General features: G+C 34.2%; 1 protein-coding gene across 1 annotated transcript in view; it reads right to left on the bottom strand.

Annotated features, from left to right (window-relative positions):
- Window positions 1-11,079: 11,079 nt before the first annotated feature.
- Nnp-1 (Ribosomal RNA processing protein 1 homolog Nnp-1) overlaps window positions 11,080-15,273 on the bottom strand; it is a 92,840-nt gene continuing 88,646 nt past the window's right edge. Inside the window, exon 8 of the mRNA XM_090406530.1 lies at window positions 11,080-11,330. Within this exon, the coding sequence (XP_090262656.1) occupies window positions 11,144-11,330 (187 nt within the window). The 3' untranslated portion in view covers window positions 11,080-11,143. The remainder of the gene's footprint in view (window positions 11,331-15,273) is intronic.

Genomic DNA, 15,273 nt, shown 5'->3' with positions numbered 1-15,273 from the left:
TACTATTCCTTATACTGCTTCATTAAAATGAGAAATATATGTAAGAAAATGTGCATTTCAACACATATCATTCTGTTAAATCACTGCAACGAAGGAAAGAACTAAATTTATACTAAAGATGTGCAAGAGGTAAATATCAAAAGGGTAGAGGCAGATGATAGAACAAAGAATATGTTATTGAGTCTACTTAGTTTGATATAACATTACCTAACCTGTTTTTTTTTTTTTTTATTTTATTTGGTAGACAATTCGTGATCCAATTTCAAAGAATATTTGGACATTCGTAGTTTTTGCGATATATTCAGATCAACGGTTTTACAAGCTTGCAAGTCGGAAACCGTTAGATGACGTCATAATCGATGCTGGAAAAAAATAAAACGGCATCTTGTAATGGGTGTCGAATACTGTCAAGTAATTTGTTCTTTAATATCAGAAGGGGAGTGTTAAGTCAAATTTATGACGAAATATGCTTAGAAAATACTAGAGCCGAATAAGAGAATTATCTAAACTATATGTTTCTTAACTTAGCCTTATTTTCTTTCTTTCTTTCTTTTAAGTACAATGATATAGGGAACGTGCTATGTTCTACGCAAAATATAATAAATAAATATATATATATGGTGTATTATTTAAAAGTAAATTCGTAATAAAGAAAAATATATGTGGTGTGTGTCTTTATTTTGTTTATTTAAATAAATGTACATAATAGTAGAAAAGTCTTCAAATTTGAATTTTTTTAAATATCATGCATTGCACTATATACTCTAAAATACTTTGCATGGTATATTGTAATTACGAAAATACTTATATGTAATGAACTGCAAAGTTGGATAAATACTTAAATACATACCGATACTAATAAAGCAATAAGCAAAATAGACTGTTCATGATGGAAGTCATATTTGGTTCCTTTTTAAGATTAACACATACTATTTGGATTACAAGACCATAGGTTTTAATACACATATATACAAAAACATCGATTACAGTTGTCGAACATTTAAAGAGGCTGCAGTAGTCCTACGAACAGGATGTAACCTTAATCGTAACCAAGGGGTTATATTAAAGGATATGTGGAGAAATCTGATTAACTTATTAAGTTTAGCGGAGCTACATTACGCCAAAAATTATGTAACGCGACTTTGTAAAAATGACTGACTCCTCACGCTTCATACGTATCATGTCACGCGAACCTTTCCAATTTTGTGTAACTGTTGTTAACCATTTCTGCATTCATTTTTTTGCATTTACTAGTAGTTTTTTTTACCTTCTCGTCTTGACAAAGCTAGTCGGTTACAGCTAGCGAAACTAGTAGACGTTTTTGTATATATGTGTATTAAATACACATATATACTCTTGGGTATATATATGTGTATATTTTGGATCACAAGACCTGTGGTCTTGTAATCCAAATAGTATGTGTTAAGCAAAATAGACCTTAAACATTATTCAAATTCTGCTGCCAAAGTGATCAGTACAAATACATTTTTTTATGTTGCACCCATCCACGAAGGCATCTATAAACCTTAGTACATTCGTACAGTGATGGGCTAAGTATTTTTCTCCCATTTTTTTAAAAATATATATAATATATATGTGTTTTTGTAATTTTTATTTATAAATAGTCCGGAAATGCTGCTCTAGAGATCAAACGTAGAACTTTTTTAGCCACTCCAGGCCTCTAATAAGCGGGACGGTGGCCTCACACCGAGCAATGAAATTCATCTCCCACCATTTGTCATCTCCTATTTATCTCCCACCATTTAAATCATTATATAATTTAAAAGAATTAACTCCGGTGTTTTCAAAACCACTGCATGAGTGCATGATCCAAATCACCACTCTTCACTTATTTTTTACTGGATTTTTCTTTGTCATTTACTGCAAGTAAGTTGGTTATTCGATGTTGAAACCATTCATAGGTGGGATTATAATAAACAAAGAGTTCCATTGAAGTATTTCATACAAACATTTTATTACATATACGTTTTTATTACATTTTTCTAAGAATGGAAGTACTAGTTCTACTACCTCTCTCTCTCGTGTGCTATAAATAAGAATTAAGCGAAGGGCAGTCATAAACAAAAACCATAAAATGTCAGACAACGGCAAATCACTCAAGCGAAGCAGCCATTCGGAAAAATATTTAGTTACGCCGATCTATTTTATTCAGAAAAAAAAAAAAGTGGCATGCCGTTGTAGTTGGAAAATAAAATTACGATATTTTCAACAACACACTCACATCGCGATTTTTACTAATCCCGAATTATTCAGATATCAATTTATGTATCTGATAATTATGATAATAGCATTGGTTTCAAAAATCAGTGATTCAATATAATAATACTGTTTATTTCAGTATAATCTGTCACAATGCAAAAAAAAACAAACAATCTATTAAGATATATAATTCCTAGACTATTGCAAATACGCGAGTATTACACATAAAGAAACCATAGGTAACTGAACTCGTAATAAATGTTATGCTTGAGATTATCCATTATTCATGGGTGTTTCATTTGTTCTGGGTAGCGTTATCTCAATAAAGACGCTGGCCTTCAGAAGCCTGAATAAAACTCTTGACTATCATAGTTACAGTTAGGGTTGAAACTATATCCGTGTGGAAACTTTTTAGCGTTTAGTCATAAAGTCGCCGACGGATTTAACGGGAGGTTCCATCAGTTTCCTCTCTTCATATTAAAGTATCTCCGTCCTGTCCTTTGCCGTCATTTCTCAGCTGATATGTTAGAGCAGATTTGATGATGGCGAAAATGCCGAGGCGGTGACATTCATTTCTGCGCGTTTTTATCTGGATATGATGCCGCAGGGCCACCCCGCGATCTAGATAGGGAACCATTGTTTTCGAATGACCCACCGTAACCTGGAATTCGGAAAGGACTGTTGTGGAATGCACATGATCATTACTCATCGGCGCTTTGAGAAGCTCTGGTTTCTTAACCATAGTGTCAAGATGTGCTTCCAGAGAGGTTGTTGGGAGTTAAATTGATTGCTTATTTTTAGGGTTGGAAGTAGGGTTCTGTTCTTGTAGAGCATTTTTTTTTAATAAATTTACAAAGCGTTCCCTATATTGAAGAACCAAATGAGGAAATACAGAAGCTCATAGTTATGGATTATCTTTCAGACAGACTGTCTTTACCTATTTTTAACTGGTTGTGAGGATAATTCAAAAAAGACCGAAGTGACATATCGGAAATCACTTCTAGCATATCAAGCTCTTTAATGTCATGCTACACAAATGTTTAAAATTTATGGACGGAGGGGAGGGGAAATTCAAGAATGCGCGGATTCTGGATCTTCGGTTTTTCATTCTTTCTCTGTTTTTTTTTTTTTTTTTTTTTTTAAATTAGCACAATATGGCACGTATGTCAAACATGCTTTACACAGAGCTATTGTAGTGCACTTTAAACTTAGACCGTGTTCTTTAATTAGGTATCAAATTATGAATTATTTAAAAAAAATACTAAAATTGACCTTTGTCAATTGAATTATTAAAGTTTTGTTACATTATTAGAATACTTACACATTTTAGTAGAAGGATTTAGGCTTAGATTAGTTTGACCAAGTTTTTATCACATACACGGTTAAGAGCCCAAACATTTACTATTTTGATATAAACTTTATGTCAAAATAATCTAAGCGTAAATCCTTCTACTAAAATCTAGAAAATGGACGATTCTGAAAGTTTATCTTATGCTGCTTTACTGTTTTTTGTATATAATTCAATTTAAAATAATAACTATAGAGCAATTATTTCTCTATTCATTAACAATACTAATTAAAATGAATTAATAAAATACTAACATTTAGCATGCTTGCTAATATATTTATATTATATTAGTTAACATTAATATTAACATGCTTGCTAATATATTTCATCTATTCAAATTTTACCAAGTTCATTTATATTTAAACTGTTTTACAAAAGGTATGAGACCTTGGAGAAGAGATATATCCTTTAATAACTGCAATTTTTTTTTTTTTTGGCTAAATACGAGCATTCTTAGATTTGTATCTCATTATGCAGCATGACCCACAGGTGCAGTTAAAAGTGGTACAGCATGCGACTGAAAAAGTTGAAAATGCCTTCGGGATAGAAAAGCATTCTAGGAAGTCAGCAGTCTCAGAAAAAATATATATAAATAAAAAAAAAAACCCTTTCTGCTTCCTTCGTTGTCGAGTGAATTAAATTGCCCTAGAGAACCATGTGATATCCCGTATTACCTTTATAGTGACAGTTAAATGTAAGTCGATACCATATTTATCTCGTTTCTAAGCAAGAATCTATTTCAGGTGGTAATAAAAAGTAGCCACTAAAAAGTGCGTGAGACGAAATCAAATGAATTACTTAATGAACTTGATTTTATAAAAAAAAAAAAATAAAATAAAATATAATATAAACACAGAAAAATAGATATTTAAATAGCATACACATCTTTAATTTTCCCATGAAATAAAAATCCTATCCGTGGTTCTACATTTATAAATAAACTTTTTAATTATTAAATTAATTTAAAAGATACGCCATCAAAGCAGCATCCATTCGGTGATGTGTTTGTCTGGACCATATCGACCTCTTTCGTGTAGACTGAGACATATGTCTGTTTTAATTTATCTTAAATTTTAATGGTAATAAGGTCATCAAATGACTAACATGAACTTTTTTTTTTTTCTCCCGTTCATAGTGACGTATGAACTTACTTCTCGGAACTTTTTTTTTTTCTATACTGATAATAAAATGCCGATTTATTTTAAAGTACATGTCATGCTTGGTAAATACGCGACACTTACATAAAGTATTGCGTTCGAATGCTGTCGTGCGGCAAATATTCATACTCTTTTAAGCATTTTTTTTCTTCACAAATATCTCGCGATAAAAATCGCGCTCATTGATTATTAACGAAGCTATTTATAAGCCCTGTGTGATCACAAAACTTAAAATTATTTTTACGCTCGAAGGCACCGCAAACTACGTCTTGAAATCAGGGTTGTCCACAACAACCACCCATCTAACCAGAAGTGGTCGAAGACTGGGGCTATCTAGGTACTTCAACCGGCCTACTATTGTCACCGAAACAAAGAAGGTGTGTTTGCACAGACCTCATTCCGTGAAATGCCACTTGTGAGTGGCGCAAAATAGCAACAGTCACGCAGCAGAGAGAAAGAGAGAGAGAGATGCAGGGTGGCAACTTGGATAGCGTTCAAAGTCAGCCGATAAAACAAAAGCTCGTGCCCTCACTTTGAACTGTTGGGAGGGGACGGTTCTGCCTGACTGGCTATAACGATGTGACATTCTGAGCTCACGATACCCCGTAATAGTCCACATTACTGAATGACGGCTTTGTTTTCCGTTCTCTTATCTGATTCTGTAGATTGCGGCACTCAGGGATGCGTGCTTGTGTCTGTATGAGGTTAGTGGTGGGCATTAATTGAATCGTATGCACGCACACCTGCTACAAGGTCAACGGACGGTAGCTGTTAAATGTGTGAAGGGAAAAAATACACGTGTCCCGTAATGGTGCAGTTGGCTTTTTGTTAATTCACTCTGATTAGGATATATAGATCCAGATTTAAGGGTTTAGCACTCGTAGTGACTATTTCTTGGAGTACCTCTTTGTTATTAACAAATAAAATAATCATGCAATGATTATTTTTGTAGTAGAAATTTGCGTCAAAAGTGCCAAGTCTTGGAAGAAAGACCGTTAGACGTTCGTTCCTCAAGAAAGTTGCTCTAGTCGCTGACTAGAGCAACTTTCCTGAGGCATTCTCCGTTCTCCTGTAGAAATCGATTGAATTTGACTTGCAGTTTTCATAAAGCTAAATGTAAGAATCTTCTTAAAGCTTATAAAACCACTCGAAATTCATGTGTACATATTTTCCTAGAGGATTAAGATCAAGAAGCTTTCGATATATATTTTTATGAGACCAGCATACAATAATTACAGAACCAGCGTATTGTATAATAGACTAACGTGTTTCAAGTTACCACCAACAGCAATCACGCTGTCTAAAAGAACAGATATTTTGAAACGTGCGAAAACGAAACATTAATTTTTGCAAAAGCAACTGGAATAAGTGAAAGACCACGATCAGAGAAGCCAATGACCAAAAAAGTCTGTACACATTCGCTAATAGAACTACACATTTGGGTATAATGTCGTGGAATTCATTCAGGATAGTTTGAACTATGGTGCATTATTCCATTCAACACTTGCATTTGGTTGCTGTTCACTTTTCTCGGTCATATTTGAATATAAGCCTATCAGTATAACCGCCTAAACTTGGAACGTAGAAACAGGAATGAAATACATAATTTACTGAATGAACTAAATATTTACAACCTGACGTTTCGCCAGCTCGAACTAGCATTGCCAAACGCACATTCAAAATACACACTCAGCGAAGACTAAACTTAAAACGAGCTCCAGAGCAGGAACAATCACCTGTAGGAAGGGAGACAGTGGCGTTCCCTCTGGTGATGTCCTGTGAGAAATGCTGGCAGGCAGATGGGGAGGTGCGTCAAAATTTATCTATTAAACCATTTCTATTACAGTTCATTGGGTTCTGTAGCACAAGTCGCTTCTAGGAACAGTCTGTGATTTAAACTGGAATCTGTGTAGTATTTTGCTTTTTTTTTCATCTGATGAAATGGTCTTCATCTAAGGCATGCTGAGTAGTCTGTGTTTTAGTTGTCCAAACCGAACATATTTTTGTTCTTTTATTATGGTGGTCCATTCTGCCTGTCCAAAGTAGTGGATCCCACACCAACAGGGAATGTTGTTGGAGGGGAGTTTGGAAAGTTCTGATGAACACCTAGAACAAAAATATTAAAGCAACTGATATAACCATGAGAACGAACATATCTTAAAACCCTTTAACCTCCATGTTTCGTCATATTGTAATTTATTTTCTTTTCCTTTTAGGATATACACGTAAGACAGAATGAATTAATTTTTGTTCTAGGTGTTTATCAGAAATTTCCAGAACCCCCCCCCCCCCCAACCAACACATAGGCACCTGGGAGGATCCTGACAGACTTTAATTTGTCTAAGGAAAGTGGAGACTTCATCCAAAGCTCCATATACTGTTATAATTTTGTGTTATTTCAAGGGTGAGCCCAGTTTATCTGTTGTACCTTTAATATAGGGTAGGGATATGATGCATTTGCAGTTTTGGCTGGGGTTGTTGTTCCATTTTAACGATTTAAGAAACGAATATGAATAGATTTTAGAGTTAATTACTTGTCACAGAATATAGAATATTTGCAAACACATCATGTTTTCAGCTGTACCAGCATCATAAAGAAGTTAGTGTATGTTTGCAGACTAAAAATGTTCCAGAGTTATCTCAGATTTATGTTACACATACAGAGAAGCTGCATTAAGACATAGCATATCTTGAAGATTACTTTTCTATTCAGTGAAATGATATCTCAATGCAGCATCATAAAGGTAGTAGCAATAAGTTCAAGTCTTCTAACGCTTTGAGAATAGCAACCAGAGAATGATTTTGAGTTATTTAATTTTTAAATCAACTCTTCTCTTTTGTACTTTTGTTTACAATTTTTTTCAACAGTAGTAAGAAATGTTAGGATAACAAATATGTTCCAAGCTGTTAGATCACTTATGGCTCTGGGAGAAATCTGTGCATTTCTTTTCCACAGACTAGCGTAAGTGAACTCCTGTTCGAATAGCATGTACACTACAAAAAAATTTTATGTATCGGGAAACAATCAGTCTGTGCATCCTGTGGTGACCAGATGAAACTTGCATTAGTTGAAATCAGTCAAGCTCCTAAGATGATGCATGGTACTCATATATGTTCTTCATACTTTCATGTGTGGGGAAAAAAAAAAAAATCATTTCAGAAGTGCTCTAACCTCTTGTATCCTAACTTTTTGAATACAGATAGACAGCTTCTATCCTTAAATCTTCACTAATAATGGACCCATGAAGCTTCCAGGAGAGTAGTATGACAGACAACTGTTATCTAGTCCCTGTAAAAGTGCTTATGCTGAATTTTTTAAGATGTGGAATTAAAAATTTAAGTTTCAGGAGAAAAAGTCCTTCTAGTTGGAGACATTTTTTTTTTTTTTTCTGAATAAGTTTCTTTGCCATCCTAATAATATGGAAGCAAAGGGCTACACAGGCTTAGGATTAATGTATAATAAATACTAAGTCCTGCAATCTACAGTCATTTCATGTTCCTCAGTGTCAATTTAGTTACCTGTCTACACATTTCCTGATATCTGCATACAACAGTTCAACTGCCTTTTAATGCCTTATAAAGAGAAATAATAACCTCTTATTCCTATTCAGTACCCACCCAGTAATCTGTTGCATCACCTATTCAATATATCCCTGCCCTATGAACTTCAACTTCCTGTTCGTGATCACATCTGGAAACCCTCTCCTACCAAAGAGACATCTAATCTTATCAATCCCAAAATATTGTAACAAAGCTGAAATGGTGACCATTCTCCTCCTATCCAAAATATCGATCTATACTTGTCCTATATCTGGGTGTAATCTAGTACACAAAAGAACATTTTATAGATTTTTCAACTGAAGTTATTCTAATATGGAGAACTCCCTCCTCCCCTTTCCAAATGAATCTGATATGTTTGGATTTTTCAGGATTTTAATTCACAAAACAAAGAGGCCTGAGAACACATGCATCAAATAAGTACAACATAGTTCTCATAGTATAGTTGATTCAGTGGATTCCTGAACAACTAATTTGCAAAAATAAGATTTGAAAAATAATGTGCCACAAATGCCAATACATTTGAATTGTTCACTATTGCTGAAATTCTTTACCTTTATTTATAATATTTATGGAATTAGGATATTATTGTTTGGAATTACAGTTGGAAAAAAAAATAAGGCAAGAGTTGAGTTTTCTTTTTGGCTAGTTTGTGTATTCTGCTAGATGAAAAATTCCTACACCTCGACATGAGACCTAGAATTATTATTATTACAGAGACCTCCAGGGTGTCAGGACTCACTGACATAGTCCACATATCACCTGAACCTTTAACCCATTCATTCAGTCACCTATAATATAACATTTGCTACCACCCTTGCTAACAGAAACCACTGCTTCCACTGGCAGTAGTAACAGCAATATACAATTCTACAAAGCTTATAAATTATCCTCTCCAACATCTGTTATCTGTGCAGAATGGTTTCCTATTTTAGTTAACATATATCACACTTAGTCTTAACTAAACCATGAATTTTCATTAAACTAAATTTTATACTCTGCTGTGCACAGCTTTCATATTCAGGGTGGGGATTAAAAACAGAGAAATTATAATAAACAGACACGAACTAAATCACCTACGACTTGTGCATGACTTTATTCTTTAGGTAACTCAGCAGAACTTCAAGAAATGATCAGTGAAATTAATGTAGAAAGTAAAAAAAAAAAAAAAGTTAAACAAATACAAAATAAAAGGACTTTTTTTTGAGAAAGATTTGGTAGAGTCATGCAAAAAAAGTTATATAAAGAATTCAACTTAGTTGGGTTGCCTTTGGAAAATACCAGAAATACTCAAAGGAGACATTCCAATCTGCCTTAAAAGAAAAATATTAGTTGTATACTTCTGATTACTGACATATGGAAGTGAAACATCTGACCAAAAAAAAAAAAAAAAAAACAATTGAAAATTACAGAGAAAAATGAAAAAAAGTTCACTGCTTGGTATTACTATTACCATTCAAGATAAAAAGTGCAACTCTTGGATTAGAGCTAAGATCAAGGTGAGAGACATTGTAACAACCATTAAAATATCCGAATGACAATGGACAGGTCATAGTGCAAGGAGTAAGAATTGAATATAGACAACAATGATATCTAAGTGATATTCCGGAGATGGCAAGGCAAGGACACTGTCCTACTCTTATTCATCATCTATATAGATCACAATTACGAAAGAAAGTTGCATTAAACCTGATATTAAAATATGAGATATCAAACTTAGCTCTCTGTTTTATGCAGTTTATGTTGTACTCCTAAACACATCCAGTGTAAGTCCTTGAAGTTCTCCAACTAAACTGAATAACAAATTTGGCATGAAAATCAGCAATAAAAAGACCAAACCTATGGAAGAAATAGATATAAAAGATGATTCAATGGAAAACCTATAGAACCAGTAAGCTATTTAGGCACAGTTTTTAGCAAAGATGGCAAATTAACTTTGGAAATACAATGGCATTTGTTATCAACAATAATACAACTGATAATACTTTTGTTCTGTGTGCATTTTCTCTGTGCAGATTTTTATACTGGAATATGGTGCAAATAATGACTAATCTATATACCGAGCAGAAATGGGCAGGTAGCTGACATTTCTTCACATTTTTACAAAACATTTCTGAATGTCTGGGATTCATTTTCTACCATGCTATTTAAATCTGAAACAAGCATCAGATTTCCCTTTTTTCTTTATATGGTTGGTCTCTCTAATCACTTGAAAAATTTCTTCACTTCTTTCCAACAAGGAACTTCTGTGGGACCATGCATACACATTGTTCTCATCATCCAGTTTTCTATTTTGCTCCTTTTCTTGATCCACAGTGCATGAGCAATAATCTTTAATTCTTATGTTGAGATGGAAATTTTCTATTTCTTCTGTCAACTTTGCTTCTTTCTTATTCACACATCTTATGTTTGCTGTGGCTACCTTACCTTCAATTCTACTTAGGATGAGATGGTTTCAGCTGCTCACTTTTCATTGGCCACTCTAATCCCCCTCTAATGAAAATAGAGAAATAGTGAAAACTTGTATAAAGGTGATGTTGCAACTGGCATGACATCGGATTATGCTGCACCCAGTAGCTCAAGCAATCTAGAATGTGATATGCTTGGTTCCGAATTGCCAGCTCATTTGAATGTGAATGAAGGATACCTAGAAATAGGCTGTATCGTGGGATAAAGTGAAGACTGGATATTGGGTCATGAGTTCCAGTTCATTCCCTGAATTCTTTATAGATTATGTGGAAGATTCCTAATAGTTTCATAACAATCCCATTGCAAAAATTGAAAGCGTAAGTTAAAATTAAACTTTATTCCACACACACATATGCATATATATATATACACCAGTTTTACAGTAGTATGATTATTTGCTTTTATCCAACTTCTTCCTTTTCTTCTTCTTCCATTGGAGCTTTTCATTAGCAAACTTATCATCATCTTCCATAAGTCTTTTTGCTGCAGAAGAAATATTCTTCTGCTTGATTCTTGGAACATTTACATCTGCTACAGGCCTCTCAAATGGGTTAATGTCCTCTGATAAATCACGGAACCTGAAAAAAAGATTGCATTACCAGTCTATTTCACAGTGACAATATTATTATTCAACAATATTGAATGGAAGTTTAAAAGCACAAAATATTTAGCTTGTAAGCTTACAAGTTCACCAGTTGCAAGGATCTCAATATATACAGGGTGGTTCTGGAAGAAGTTCTGCCGGATTTACTGAACAATGTTCCAATGACTGTGCGTCGGCAGATGTGGTTCCAACATGACGGGGCTCCAGCCCATTTTGGCATTTCTGTGCGTCAGTATTTGGACAGGTCCTTTGGGGCTCGATGGATTGGGCATGGTGGACCCGTCGCATCGCCCCCATGCTCACCTGATTTATTGAGAATTGATTTCTTTCTGTGGGGACTCTTAAAGGTATGGTGTATGAAACACCTGTTGCATCTGCAATGAACCTCGTGGAAAGAATTGCCATCGCTGCTGCTAATATCTGGGAAACTCCAGGTATTTTCGAAAATACCTGGCAATCAATGCGTCGTCGGTGTCAGGCATGCATCACTGCTAATGGTCGTAACTTTGAGCACCTGATGTGAAACATCATGTTATGTATGTATCCAACTACTATTGAACTGTTCAGTTATGCCTAATAAAGTTTTTTACACTACTTACTGCCTTGAGTTATTTCTGTATCTTTGTGTCCCTGTTAGTACCTTCCGGTGGCGTTTCCGGTCATGCTTTCCTATGTGAATATGGTTGATTTTGATGTTCTCTACCTCCCCTCAAAGTTTGTACATGGAATTCTGAACCACCCTGTATATAGCCATCTTTATAAAGTGGATAAACATATCAATGTGAAACTCAAGTAGGTCTGATACAATAAGAGGCCTCTTTTTTTTTTTACAAGAGTTTTTGTAGATATGAGCAATATGATATTAAATGCAGACACATTTTTCAACTCTAATGAAAAAGCCAGTTTTCTATTTTCATAGGAGAATATTTATATTTCCTGCATTTGCATAAATAAAATACATCTGCCAATATGGAATAGTTGCTTTGAAGCATAATATGTATCTCTTTACTGAGAATAAAAGTTAACAAAGTATTATAATGTCTGAACCATCCATTCATCATATCTACAACAAATAATATTAATTTAATTATAGCACATTTTCAATTGCTAATTCAGTTTTATTCTTTGCATTTCATCATCTTGTGCTAATCTTCCATAGTCATTCTCTGCAATGGACTGATATTCTATCATTCTAGCTATCCACTTTGTGAAACATTCTTTATTGCTTAGCATAAAAGTGTCAGAATAATAAACACTTAAAGAAGACAGTGATCACTTACACATGATATACAGGGTGTCCACAAATGTTTACCCTGATTATAATATATTATAACTCTTCAGTGGAAACTTGAAATGGAACAAAGACTTCAATGCATAACATATAGAAAAAAGAAAGTCAATGAACAACTTCAGCATGTGTACTGGCAGTAATAACACGTCTAGGAGTGTAATGTCTGGTGACCTCCGGGGGGACCACGGGATCCCGAATCGCCAATCCAGCGATTCGAGAATTCTCGATTAAGAGAATTATTGAAGTCTTGTTGAAAGATAACATTTGGTTGCATCTCCTGTAGCTGGGGAATGGCATAATTATTGAGCATGTCTAAGTACACATTTCCATTAATTTTTTTTTCAAGAAAGAAGAAAGGGCCAATCACTGGATCATGCATTAGTCCACACTACACATTGAGACATTGAGTTTTGGACTAGCTCGAATGTGTTCTCTTATGACACGTGGGTTTTCAGATCCCTACATTGTGTCTGTTGACTACTCCACTCACGTGAAATGTTGCCTCATCAGAGAAACAAACACGGTGCAAAAAATCATTATCCTCATCGATGTGGTTCAAAATGAGGTTAGCAAATTCTTCACACCTTGGACGATCATCTGGCTTTATCTCCTGGACAATTTGGACTTTGTACGCGAACAATTTCAAATATTTGCGTGCCACAAAGTGATACGTAAATGTTGGCACTGTAACTGGAGATTTTGTTTCTGCTAGCCACAGAACACATTGAGCTTTTTCCTGTACTGAAGCCATTTTTAAAGAAAATCAGCAGCAGCACTCCTGGTGGCAAAAGCACTATACTGAAGATACCAGTATGAAAACTTTATGTGTGCCTAAGTTTACCTGCAACAAAATTTATTCAGTTAGTTTCATTGTTAAAATATTATAGTCAGTTGAAATCAGGGTAAACATTTGTGGACAGCCTGTACAATAACTGTTAAGTTTTTGTTCAGAACTACATATCTGCATTTTACCAATGTTAACGCTTTCATGTTTGCCATAGAATTCATACAGATATTAAATTGAATAACTGCTTAATGTAACTAAAACTACTGCAGTGTACATTTATATAAAACAGCCCAAATATACATCATTCACAACATGCAATTACAAAATTGCCTTATTTCATGTTTGAAAATTCAGATTGCTGAACCTCCCATAAATAATTGTTCTCATGAAATTAGAAACATGCAGAACTCATGAATTCATTTGATTTAAAAAAAAAAAGTATCTCATAATGAACATCACCACTTTACATTTGTGGAAATACACTAAACCAGAGTACAGCATAAAACCTCATATACAAAGTTCTGTAGTACCAATTTATTTAGGAAATTTAGCAAACCTACTGTATTAAACTTATATAAGTTAAGGGGATATTAGATCCGCCATTATTTCAAAGCCGAATGTTGAAACTATGACAGTTTCATAAGGTAAGTTGACCAGAGAGCTTACGTGAATACATTCCCTGGCATTCACAAGTTGCCTTAGTATACTAAGGCACCTAGTGAATGCTGAATGTAATAATGTTGGATCTAATATACGCTCGATTTATATAATTTTACATTGCCAAACTGAAGCCTTTTGGTTCTTTATTTTAGTAATTACTGTAATAAAATATTTATTTGGTCCCTACATATTTGCTATAGTTGAGTAGCTGAGTACATATTTGCTATAGATGATATTATTGGAGTCCTGACATAGATCAATTTGGAGGAAAATACCTAATAGGCTGTTAGTATATATAAACTTAATCATGCAGCAATATCATAGTATAGCTGTGCAGACCAAAGTTCCCTAGAACCAGTGCTTTTTAAAATTATTATTGAAAAATTGAAAACAGTAAAAGCACAAAACACTTCACAATAGCAAACTGAATTTCCTCACAAATTATACTGTATAATGTTGAATTGGAGGTGTCAAATAATAATAATAAAAAGCAACATTAGAAGCCACCCTGTCGGAGAAATACTGGATAAAAAAAAATTGCATTTTATATGATAACTACAGAAAAAAAAAAAAGAGAGAGAGAGAGAGAGAAAATTGCACTCAGTAAACAAATAAAATGGTGGGAAAACATAGTGATAATGGAACACAAAGAACTGGAAGGATTCATACATAAAGAAACACGAAATGACAACATCAAGTGTAAACAATAATGGGAGCTACAAAAGAAAGAAAGAAGGGAACTAGAGGAGTATGAAATTATATAAACGAAAATCGAGAATTGAAGTTTAAATTTCGATTATCATTTAAATGTTATGTTAGCTTATATTAACATCACTTAAGATCTCCATAATGAGAATTACAGACATCTTAAGTTTAAGAAACACAGAGGAGTAAAGCTGATGTCACACACAATGAAAATCCTAGAAAGGGTTCTTGATGGAAGACTGAGGAAGAAGGTGGAGATTGCAAAGGAGCAATCTGGCGGCTTCATGCCTGGTCAATCGACGACAGATGTTATCTTTGGTTATGGCAGATGATGGAAAAGTTTCGAGAGAAACAGATGTTCATAACTTATATTCATCCCCACTTTCTAACTGAAGGTGGCCATTTATAAAGATGAATGACTGCTGAACTTGTCAGGTTATTTTGTATTTTAATGACTGACTACACATATTTAAT

Source organism: Typopeltis vanoorti, chromosome 16 (assembly GCF_054136105.1).
Source record: "Typopeltis vanoorti isolate ZY-2024b chromosome 16, IOZ_Tvanoo_1.0, whole genome shotgun sequence".
NCBI lineage: Eukaryota > Metazoa > Arthropoda > Arachnida > Uropygi > Thelyphonidae > Typopeltis > Typopeltis vanoorti.
The sequence above is the reverse complement of the archived record's forward strand: the minus strand, read 5'-3'. Positions and strand labels throughout refer to the sequence as shown.